The following is a 12163-nucleotide window of genomic DNA, read 5'->3' on the forward strand; positions in this document are numbered from 1 at the left end:
ATTTACCAGATAACATTGTCAAAATGTTCCAGTAAGATTTTCTAAGACTGTGAAGACAAAGTCCAGGTTAGAGATTCATTTCCCACATGAACCACCCGTAGGTTGCCTGCCTATCCCCAGCTGGGAAAACCATCTCACCAAAGAGTATACGATATCCTAGGAAGGTGTATCATCTTCCCACGTTCAGAAGAGGGTGGACCACCTCACCTTTGGATTAGGGTGCCGGCCGATGACAAGGCGAACGGGTCCTGGAGGACATTTGCTCAAGATGGCGTGGACTTTGCTTAAAGCAGCATGGCGGACATTGACGGAGTTCACTTCCAGGATTTGATCCCCGCGGCTAGGGAGGGCAACAGAATCCACACTCTGTGTTAGCAGCCAGCTTCTTAAAGCTAAAATAGCCTTCTTGCTAGGATAGGTTTATAATATGAAATCTTTTCTGAATACTTTAAAGAAGCACATGATATCTTTTCCCGTTGGCATACATGTAAAAATGCAACACATTCATAAAAACACATTCGATTTTAAGTGGGCAAAGGTCATTATGCATATTTACTGGCATTTTCAGAAACAGCAAAGTCAAATAAAATTGATAATAAGGACAATGATGAAACCTACCATATTTTGAGCATATACTATATGCCAGGCACTATACAAAGCATGCTGTATAACAAAGCTTTGAGTAAGTAAAATTATTCCCATTGTGCAGATAGGAACACAGGCTCAGAGGGGTCACCCAGATGTCACACACTGTTGAACTAACTCGGGTCCGTCTGACTGTCAACCATCACATGACAGAACCCCTCGACCACCAGCAGTTCTCTCTTCCTACCATCTTGAAATGATTATTATAATATAACTTAAGGAGGAAATAGCTGAGGCTCAAAGGTTACCCAAGCATTTGTAAAAACGTTTCAAATTTGAACAAATGAGAAATTGGGGACAAGTTGCCCATTTTGACTGGAAATTACAGGGAGAGAAGTCAGTAGGAGAGAACAAAGACTCTTTATATGGGATTTGAAGAATGTTCATTTGGCAGGCTCCAGACATGTGGAATCATTCAAGAAAGAAACATCATCTTGGGATGTCATTAAAGGATTTTTTTCCTTGGGTTCTAAAAGTATATTTTCTTTAATGTACTTTGGATGATTTGCTAAATTTTTTTTCATATGGAAATTTACTCTAATGATTAACTAAAAACATAATATAAGCTATTAACAGGGCCCCAAAATGGCAACCTCAATGAATGCCATTTTGACAATCCCTTAACCACTAAAGGACTTGGAAGTTTACAGGGCGGAAAGATGAAACTGTTAGCACAGGGTGCTTTGTGCAATACACGTACATTCTTGTGATGTTTAGGTGGGCACTGACTCACTGCAATTTCTATATAATAGAACACCTAGATATTTCTTGTGTAAACAGAACGCCCATGTTACAACTCAACTATCTGGATTAAGAAATCAGACACTCAGTGACTTCAGTAAGTAGACACCTAGACATGGCCATTCAACAAGGAATGAAAATGACAGGAAAAGTTTGAGAGCATACTTAATAAGAAATGCCTCCTATTCAAGGGCACAATTTCAGGACTGTTTGGCATCAAGTGATTCTGAACCATTTCAGCAGTTCCAGTATTTCATATGAATTTTACATATGTGAATATAAAATGAAAGAAAATATTGAGCTAATCATAGATATCTGTATAGAGTTGTATCTTGTCAAGTTTCTGAAACTGGACTTCTGAGACCAAATAGAACAAAATAAGTAGGGAAGCCAAGATCTAGAGTTCTCAAATTCAACCAAATTTCATTTATATTAACATTTACATTTTTGGAGATGCTATTAATTGTAGTCTTGGCTACGTTCTTGGAAAGAATTCAAAGCTTCAACATCCCTCAAAGGAAAGTAATAGAACAAATATCACACGTGTATATTTCATATTTATGAACACTCCAGAACCTTACACTATCAGGCAAACAACAAACCTCAGGTTGCTCTCCATCTTGGCCACTGATCCTGGAGCAAGGCTGTGAATGTAGATGCCAGGAGGACTGTTTTCCAGAGCCAAGCAGCAGGCACCAATGCCTAATCCAACTCTTGGCTCTGTGAGAGGCACCATTCAAAGAAAATAAAAACAAAAATTACACAATCACTAGAAAAAATGTGTAACTGATTTGAAACAGAATTAATATCTATTCAGACCAATAACCGTTTATTTCTGGTCCAGACTCAGAATGTAAATCCAGCTTTTCCTTGTCAACACTGCCACTGCTGTTAATAGAATGAGCCCATGGCTAACCTGGGAGCTAGTTACGGACTGAATTATCCAACGGTCAACTCTCTGCTTAGTCTAACTAACCTCCTCATATCTGTTTTTAGAAATAGGCAGGCTACAAGTAACGTTTTTATTCTAGGTACACAAACTCAAGCTTTCTTTTGCTTTTCTTTTTAACAAATACTCTCTTGGTTGTTTAATCTTCCATCATGTTTCTAGAGTAGGTGGGGAGGAAAAAGAAACAGGGATGAAAAGCAGTAAGATTTGGTGACCATGCATGAATTCTAGTTGCTAGTGTTAACTGTACCCTTAACTGTAATCTTTTGTTCTTTAAAATTTTATATTAGCCCTAGACTTAAGCTCATCGGTGATTTTTTTTTTTTTTTTTTTTTTTGAGACGGAGTTTTGCTCTTGTTGCCCAGGCTGGAGTGCAATGGCACGATCTCGGCTCACTGCAACCTCTGCCTCCCGGGTTCGAGCGATTCTCTTGCCTCAGCCTCCCGAGTAGCTGGGATTACAGGCGCCTGCCACCACGCCCAGCTAATTTTTTTTTATTTTTAGTAGAAACGGGGTTTCGCCGTGTTGGGGAGGCTGGTCTCAAACTCCTGACCTCAGGTGATCTACCTGCCTCGGCTTCCCAAAGTGCTAGGATTACAGACATGAGCCACTGTGCCTGGCCAGTGATTTTTTTTTTTTTTTTTTTTTTTTTTTAAACACAAGCCTCTGACGCACAGTGATTCATGGGGAGAGCTTAGAGAGCTCCATGCTACTGGTAACTTCCCTTCACTTTGACTAAAGTGACTAACATCTCTCTACCTGACCTCACTGTCCCACGCAGAGACCACGTGTTGTTGATAGAAGATTGTACCAAAGGAATAATTCATAGAACAACAAGGAAGAATTAAGCTAACAACAGATTCCAAAATGTTATTCAAGAAATGAGACAAAGGTAAGGAATAGCTGCTATCACCTTTGTTGAGTGTTACTTCCATGACGATCCTGTCCTTGGGCCCAGGGGTCTTCCGACCCAGGGATGAAGAACTGCCTTCATCGGAACCTCCCGCCGAGGCTCCCCCACTGGTATTGAAGTTCGGGGAGGCGGATCTGCTCATGTGTGTGGGTGTCGAGCAGGGTGTGAGGCTGGGGCTCACCAACTTTGTGCGTACCGTTAAAACAAATAATCCGCTCCGGATTTGCTGAGAAAACAGTGAGGAAAGGTGGGCTGAAACATTTGGAATGTCCTTATATCAAAGGGTTAAAAAAAAAAAAAACTCACCAAACCCAAGCCAGAAGGAAATAAAGGAAGGAAAATAGGATAAAGGAGATCAATAAGAATGTTGTTACCTTAAAGGTATGAATGGCTTCTTGAAACGTCAAGCCCTTTATTGGTATTCCATTTACATCTAGGATTTCATCCCCTAGTGATCAAATGTGAGAATTACATTAACATTAGCCTTTAATTTCCTGGAATTTAACTGCTCAGTCAGACTTATTATGGGATACCATATGGTCCCTGATTTACTACCATATAAAATAACTTTTATTGTTTAGCTTAGCTCCCAGGAATGTCACAAAATGGGACAATTAATGACAACGCATATTCTTTCGCAGTAATTCTGTATTTCAATCTTCAATTAAAATAACTATGGGAAGCATGAAAATCTTATTTTTTTAGCCATTGCCAAGTTTGACAACAGATGTCCTATGTTTCGAAATCAAACTGCAGAAATCTAGTTCAAAGGCGTTCCTCATAGTCATTGTTTAAAAACTTAAACCCACTGGCAATGAGGCATGAACACATATAACATTTGAGAAGTCACTCCTATATTTGTAGAAAGACAAGTTCCCCAAGCACAGAGAATCAGCATGGTGTATGGAAAATGGCTTTAATGATAACAAAAACTTGCTAAAATATTACTGAGCAATGGCAGCCCAGAAATAGTCTTTTTTTTACTAAAAAAAAAATTTTTTTTTGAAACAGAGTATTGCTCTGGCTCAGTCACCCAGGCTAGAGTGCGGTGGCATGACCTCAGCTCACTACAACCTCTGCCTCCCAGGTTCAAACTATTCTCATGCCTCAGCCTCCTGAATAGCTGGGAATACAGGTGCACGCCACCATATATGGCTAATTTTTTTTTGTATCTTTAGTAGAGACAGGGTTTCACCATGTTGGCCAGGCTGGTCTTGAACTCCTGGCCTTGAGTGATCTGCCCGCCTCGGCTTCCCAAAGTGCAGGGATTACAGGTGTGAGCTACTGCTCCCGGCCCAAAAATAATCTTACTGATGTAGTTCCAGGTTCTCTGTCAGTAAGCTGGCAAGTTTACTATAAGCTTCTATCTCAGAGATGACTGCAGGGTCATGTTAATTTGCCAGGCATGTGCAGGAATATGCTCGCACATGGCCCCCTGCCCCAGCTCTCCTATTATTTTTAACTCTAAGGCGGCACAGTCAGGTCGTTTTTCAAGCTGTTGATAGTGTCTGCTAGGAATATAAAAGAACTTGGACATCCTGTTGACTTATCAGAGCTCGTTTCTGGTTTGCACTCTTGTGACATGGCCTGCTTTTTTGGAATAACAGTTCATCAAAAACACTACAAAGATGCCCCAGAGAGAAGAACAGATGAACTTTGCACAGCATTGCTGTAGAGAAGAGGGACTCTGTACGCCTATAAGAAAGTGCAAAGCAGCATAAGAACACACATTGTCACCTCTCGCAGACAGCCAATCCCAGGAGCACACTGTGTGCACAATTCAAGGAATCCTGTAGATGAGTTACAAAAATGTAGCTGTGCCCCATGCATTTGTTATGTGGCTTCCCCTTAATGCAATTACAGAAGCTATAAAATAAGTGAAGTAATCTCTGTTTAAAAATCTGGCATAACCAATTACTCAATTAGGTGAGGAGGTGGATGTTTTTAGGTTGTTTCCATAGGGGAAAAGGAGCAAATATTAAAATGATTACTCGCACTCTTAAAATGTATGCAAAGTTTTTTAAAGAAGTATCACTCAACAGGTTGAAATCCACTCCAATGACTTACGTTTCTTGTAAATGAACACATATGAAAAAAACGCTATTTAGGAGAATCAAGTGCTATTAACCTTTCTTAACTATTGATTTTTTTCCCCCATTTTGCTCCATTTTACCAGCCTTGCAGGATGAGTTTCAATTAAGTGAACACATGGCACATCCATTATAAAAATGCTCTGCTAGAATTTTATATTATTCTAAAACTCAACACAAACACCACCTGGGAGTTAACCCTTCCTCTAAGAGACAGAAATAAATATTCTGCCGTGGGAGAATGAAGCCTGGTCATGTCTTATTGTTAGCATACAGGGTTCGATGGTTGCTCTGCCTAAAAAATAGGAGATTCCAATTCATTCTCATCAGTTCCAAAAAAAGAACCCGTATAACACAAAAGCACCTGAAGTTTAGGTCAATTGAACTGAACAGTCACAGCATTTTTGAAGATAACTAAAAATATTCTACTTTAAATATTTCATGAAGGAAGTATATTAATAAGTGAGAGGAAAAAATCGGGATTCATGCTCTGGTGAATGCTATTTAAAATATGTCCAGGCTAGGTGCTGTAGCTTAGGCCTGTAATCCTAGCACTTTGGGAGGCAGAGGTGGGACATTCACTTGAGGCCAGGAGTTCGAGATCAGCCTGGGTAACATAGTGAGACTCCATCTCTTAAAAAAAAATTTAGCTGGGCACGGTGGTGCACACCTGTGGTCCTGGCTACTTGGGAAGCTTAGGCAGGAGGATCCCTTGTGCCCAGGAGTTTGAGGCTGCAGTGAACTATGATCACACCACTGCACTCCAGCCTGGATGACAGAGCAAGACCCTGCCTCTTAAAGTACAATAAAATAAATATATATATGTATATACCTGTGTGTGTGTTCAGAACTTCTGGGCAATTCTTCTTTATAAAAAGTATATAAACTTAATCCAGATAAACATTTCACAGAAAATATAAAGATATGTATATCTATTCTAGATATTCTATCAAAAGCAGCTATTGTGTCTGTACAGAAAGGAAACTTTGGCCTATTTATATTTTATTTTCTCAAGTAAGGTGGGAAAGTGAATTGAACTTGGAATCACAAAGCTGGGTTTAAATTTCACTTCTGCTCTTTACTAAGGATGGGACAAGTTTCTAGTCACTTAACATTTCTGAGTGTCACTTTTCTGTTTCTAAGATGGTCACTCCAAAATGCCAATTTGACAAGTTTGCAAGGCAGTTAGTGAAATAATTGAATATGTGGAATTGCTTTTTAAGTGTTTAAAGCACTATAAAATGATATATTTAAACATTAAAAAAATTATTTGCAAGGTAGAACTTGGCACCTCAATATTACTTTAATTTGCATTCAGAAGCACTTGTCTAGTATATTCGCATATGGCAAAATGGCAGGTGCTATTGAGAATTAAAAGATGTTCATTTAGGGCCAGACACAGTGGCTCATGCCTGTAATCCTAGCACTTTGTGAGGTTGAGGTGGGCGAATCACTTGAACCCAGGTGTTTGAGACCAGCCTGGGCAACATGGTGGAACCTCGTCTCTACAAAAATATACAAAAATTAGCCAGGCATGACGGTGTGCACCTATAGTCCCAGCTACTCGCAAAGCTGAGGTGGGAGGATCACCTGAGCCCAGGGGGTTGAGGCTGCAGTGAGCCATGATCATGCCACTGCACTCCAGCCTGGGTGATAGATTGAGACCCTGTCTCATTAAAAAAAAAAAAAAAAAAAAAAAAAAAAAGATGTTCATTTAGGAACCAGACTATGTGGTGGTTGATTTCTGTAGCAAGATATTAAATATCCACTAATGACCAGGCGCTCTGCTTCCACACCAGCCCTAAGGTAAGAATGGACCCCAAACTCTCAAAATTTTCAGGGAAAGGAACATGATCAGACCAAGTTGACAAGATAAGACACTAAAGACCCCAACAGAAATATTAAGCCACTTTCCACATATTATCTCATGTAATCCTGACAACCACTCTTCAAGGCAGGTGTTAATATTCCAAGTTTACAACTAGGGAAAGTGAAGCTCAGGTTACACTGACTATGCCAGGCAGATTCCGCCCAGGTCTACTAGGTACTGTGGCATTCACTCACATCTTGTGAAGAGGCAGATTCTCATGGGATCAAAGTCACTGTCACTGAGGATACAAGAGGCTTTCCCCTACCTTCTTTAAGTCTTCCGTCCTCTGCAGCTGATCCATTTGGGAAGATGGTCTTGACAAAAATCCCCATCTGTCCACGAATGCAGTCTCGACCTCCAGCAATACTAAAGCCAAGGCCCTAGATCCGAAGCAGATGAGAGTCCAGATTGACAGTGTAGTATTTAACTGAGGGCATCTTTCCCATTGTAGTATTTAACTGAAGGCATCTGTCCCATTGTAGTATTTAACTGAAGTGCCCTCCCTAACCAGGCCTGGAGTTAAACTAGGCAACTAGCTGCAAACTCAAGTTTGTGTTCTCTTCCTTATTCCCCTCCTCAGATCTATTTACGCTGCACTAGCCATGCATTACATTAAGGGAAAAAGTTTTAGGCAGAAACATACCAAATTGCCAATATTTGACAATCTTTGACCTCCACAAATGGCAATTTCATATGGATCCACTAAATAGCTCTTAAGAGTCATTTCCCACTTACATGCAGGTGCCACATTTGTTTTCTTTTGTTTTAGTCTTTCCATTTTGTATAATATCAAAATGAATATTTTGATTTTTGTGTAATGTCAAGTTATTCATATCATTTCCTTTATGATAATGGCAACGCCATGAAATTCATTCAAAAGGATAACCAAGGGTACTCCCTGAAGCTGCAGGCTCTGCTTTTCTTTCACTGGAGATAAAAGTTGAGGGTCATTCATTGCACCCTTGGTTCTGGCCCTAGCAGCCAAGTGCTGGTGACTCCTTACATCGTAGGAGCAAAGAGGGCATGGCCATCTCACACTGAGACCTATAGTACAGAATGCCAGGGAATCCACTTGAATCCATACAGAGGCCACTTTAGCGGTCCTTCTTTATACCTGTTACTTTTCATTTCATGTAAAGACAAATAAAAAGTAACCATTTAAAGAACATGTGTGGCTGGGTGCAATGGCTCATGCCTATAATCTCAGTGCTTTGGGAAGTCGAGGTGGGAGCACTGCTTGAGCCCAGGAGTTTAAGACTGCAGTGAGCCATGATTGCACCACTGCACTCCGGCCTGGGCAACAGAGCAAGAACCTGTTTCTAAAAACAAAAACACAAAAACAAATAAAATAAAATAAAACAAAAAATGTGTGCTAAGATTCACCCAGAAGGCAGAACAGTCTGCAGAAAAGAGCTCACCTTGCCTTTTTCTTTGTACAACCCAATGATCGAGATGACGGATGGCCGAATGAGCCTCCAAGGAGATTCCACCTGAGTCGTGCTTAAGGAGCGGGTAGACTTTTTCACAATGTGGTATTCCTAAAAGTCAGCACACGGCAAGGTCAGAGATTACTCTCATTTGTTCTATTGTGGTATCTGGCAGAAAAATACACTCAGACTTTGAAAATCTTAGATGTCTTCAGTACTAGACATTTCTCTCTGGTTCAGTGACTTAAAAAAGTTTCCTATAAATACTATCGCAGGTGCTGGGCACCGTGGCTCATGCCTGTAATCCCAGCACTTTGGGAGGCCAAGGCAGGTGGGTCACCTGAGGTCAGGAGTTTGAGACCAGCCTAGCCAACATGGTGAAACCCCGGCTCTAATAAAAATACAAAAATTAGCTGGGTGTGGTGGTGGATGCCTGCAGTCCCAGCTACTCAGGAGGCTGAGGCAGGACAATCGCTTGAACCTGGGAGGTGGAGGTTGCAGTGAGCAGAGATTGTGCCACTGCACTCCAGCCTGGGCAACAGAGTGAGACTCCGTCTCAAAAAAACTATCGGAAGAACAGCCCCTACTACAACAGATTGCCATGACTTCTTCCCCCACATAAAGAACTGCTTGGGGATCTTAAGCACCTTGTGTTGCTCTTTCCTTGACCTCCTTCCACAGATTCTACATCTGGAATGGAGTCAGGAAGCAGAAACAAGAGGCCTCAGTGATACAGGATGACCACCTGTGGTCGGGCTTTCCCTTGGTAGTCACCCCTGCCTCCATCCCAAGTTCACCATCATGGTTAGAAAGTATCTTGCCATTTTAAGCTTAATTCACTCGATCAAAAACTCAGCAAGCCCTTGTTTCTTATAAAACCCAAACCACAAACCCAGACAACTGTTATTCCACATAAAACATCCCACTGAGAGACGGCAGCAGCTTCAGTTCTCATCTCTCACATTTGGAAAATAAAGTATTTTCCCATAATGAGCCACACTTTCCCTTCCTGACACGCAGCAGCTCCAATCTCACCCCTTTTTTGTGTCCATCACCCATAATATACATGCGTGTAAGCAGGCTGCGCTCCTTAGAACATAAAGAGATCAAATGACTCTATCACCAAAGCACTTCTATAATCTTGCTCCTTGCTATTCTTCTTAGAATAATAAACTTCTTCACTGATGCAGATATTCTACCTAAGCCAAAAAAATCACTTTATGTTTAATATGAGAAAAGAGACATCACAAAACAGTTTTATCCTGAATCTCTGTGTATACTACATTCAAACACAAAAATTAGATGTCCCCAGTGATATTTTTGTATTTTTGGCAGCTTAGAACAATTATTATTATTTCTTTTTTGCAGTTTTACAAAATATCTGCCAACAATGTTGGCCTCCCAGACTTTCAATCATTAAAAAAAATGATGTGGGCTTGGCAAGGTTACTGCCCTTTTAATGAAACCATTGCAGTGATGGCCAAACATAGTCTGGGTTTTTCAGTCCTTGAATACAGAGGTTTGTGTGTGAACTCCTAAGGGAACTCTTTCTCTGGTCACCAATCTTCAGCAGTACTTCACTCCATCTCTCTTTTGGGAACCAGAAGGAACCAAAGGCCTGTAGGCTTCACCAATCTCTCAGAGAGTTTCCAGGATCTCCTTGAACTTTCTAGACCTGTGCTGTCTAACATGGTAGCCACTTGCCACCTGTAGGTATCTATATTAAAATTAAAAATACACCCCCCACTAGCCACTTTTCATGTGCTCAGTAGACATATACGGCTACCATATTGGACGATACAAATAAAAAACATCTCCATCATTGCTGAAAGTTTTACTGGAGAGGTCGAATCTAGATAATACTTATTTATTTATTTAATTTGTTTATTTAAGACAGGGTCTCTCACTCTATCACCCAGGCTGGAATGCAGTGGCGTGATCACAGCTCACTGCAGTCTTGACCTCCTGGGCTCAAGCGATCCTCCCGCCTCAGCCTCCCAAGTAACTGGGAACACAGGTATGCACGACCATACTCAGCTAATTAAAAAATTTTTTTTCCTAAAGATAAGGTCTTGCCATGTTGCCCAGGCTGGTCTTGAACTTGGGCTCAGGCAATTCTCCCACCTTGGCCTCCCAAAGTGCTGGGATTACGGGCATGAGCCTGGTTCTAGGTAATACTTTATAGTGGAGGGAGAGAGACAAAGAAAAAAGAAAGATGAATCCTGGGAGAAAAAGGGCAGAAAATAAAAAGAGGAGACAAGAGAAAGGACAGTTTTCTTGAAAAGAGAGGGAAAAACTCTCCTTTCAAACTTTCTACCCTGGCCTGGGCTTCCCAATCCCTGAAGTGTGGTTAGAAATGGATGCTTCTGGGCTACAAATGCTGTCGGGTTTCCTCAGCAGGTCAGTTAAGAAATTACCTCAACACTCGATCTGTGGCCATGATGGCTGTAAACCCTCTCTCATCTTTCACACAGCCTGACAAGGCCGGGCACGGTGGCTCATGCTTGTAATCCCAGCACTTTGGGAGGCCGAGGCAGGTGGATCACTTGAGGTCAGGAGTTTGAGACCAGCCTGGCCAACATGATGAAACCCCATCTCTACTAAAAATACAAAAATGAGCTGGGTGTGGTGGCACACACCTGTAATCCCAGGTACTTGGGAGGCTGAGGCAGAATTGCTTGATCCCGGGAAGTGGAGGTTGCAGTGAGCCAAGGTCGCACCACTGAACTCTAGCCTGGGCAACAGAGTGAGACTCAGTCTCAAAAAATAAAAAATAGAACGACTGACAGGCCATCTTCCAATGTTCTGATCTCCCCTGACTCTGTGGGTCCAACAGGACCATTCTGAGCAGGTCGCAGTCCTGGGCCTGGACAAGTTTGACTGGTCCCATGCCAGTTTTTTCTCTGCTTTTACTCAATGCCCCAATGCCCCTCAAGTTGCCTTTGGGTGAATTCAACCCAAAATGGGCTGATGAGCAACTGTCCCTGAAACATGGGCACATGTTATTCTCCTGGTCAGATAAAGGGCATCGGAAGCAACAGAAATACTTTATCCTGACACATAATTGACTGATTCGAGCACCTTTAAAGCTTTACGAGGTTCTGGCATATCACCTTGGGCAAAATACTTAACCCCTTTGAGATTCAGTTGCTCCATCTGTAAATGGGTCATAACACACCAGAAGTAAGGGCCTGCCTCAGATGCCCTGACCCAGGTCCTTTAGAACTCTACCCTCTACAGCTTTCCAAGCACGTGTGGATGTCGTTGCTGCCACACCCGTCCTCTATCTCTGCTTCATCATAGGGCTGGGGACAAGCTGCTAACGGTTCCTCTTGAGCCCCTTGGTTAGTGGTGCCAGGACTCAAAGAATACCCCACAGGTTTCTCAGGGACTGAGCCTGCCTTAGCCTTGGTTAGGAGACCACCTGCCCAGTTTCTACCAGGTTGAGGATGCTGAGATGGAGGAGCGGCCCTCATGCAGGGCTGTGGAGTCCAGATCTCAGACGGGAGCAGGTTCTGTAACATCAAC

At 41.9% G+C, this 12163-nt stretch overlaps 1 protein-coding gene across 11 annotated transcripts in view; it reads right to left on the minus strand.

Moving 5' to 3' along the window:
- PDZD2 (PDZ domain containing 2) overlaps positions 1-12163 on the minus strand; it is a 472210-nt gene that overhangs the window by 49881 nt on the left and 410166 nt on the right. For all 11 annotated transcript variants that reach the window (XM_054685117.2, XM_016953479.4, XM_054685114.2 and 8 more), the window contains 6 exons: positions 8627-8746; positions 7474-7588; positions 3623-3696; positions 3249-3474; positions 1989-2106; positions 208-340 (listed from right to left, as the gene is read on the minus strand). In XM_054685117.2, coding sequence (XP_054541092.2) covers positions 208-340; positions 1989-2106; positions 3249-3474; positions 3623-3696; positions 7474-7588; positions 8627-8746 — 786 coding nt within the window. The remainder of the gene's footprint in view (positions 1-207; positions 341-1988; positions 2107-3248; positions 3475-3622; positions 3697-7473; positions 7589-8626; positions 8747-12163) is intronic.

Source organism: Pan troglodytes, chromosome 4, assembly GCF_028858775.2.
Source record: "Pan troglodytes isolate AG18354 chromosome 4, NHGRI_mPanTro3-v2.0_pri, whole genome shotgun sequence".
Classification (NCBI taxonomy): domain Eukaryota; kingdom Metazoa; phylum Chordata; class Mammalia; order Primates; family Hominidae; genus Pan; species Pan troglodytes.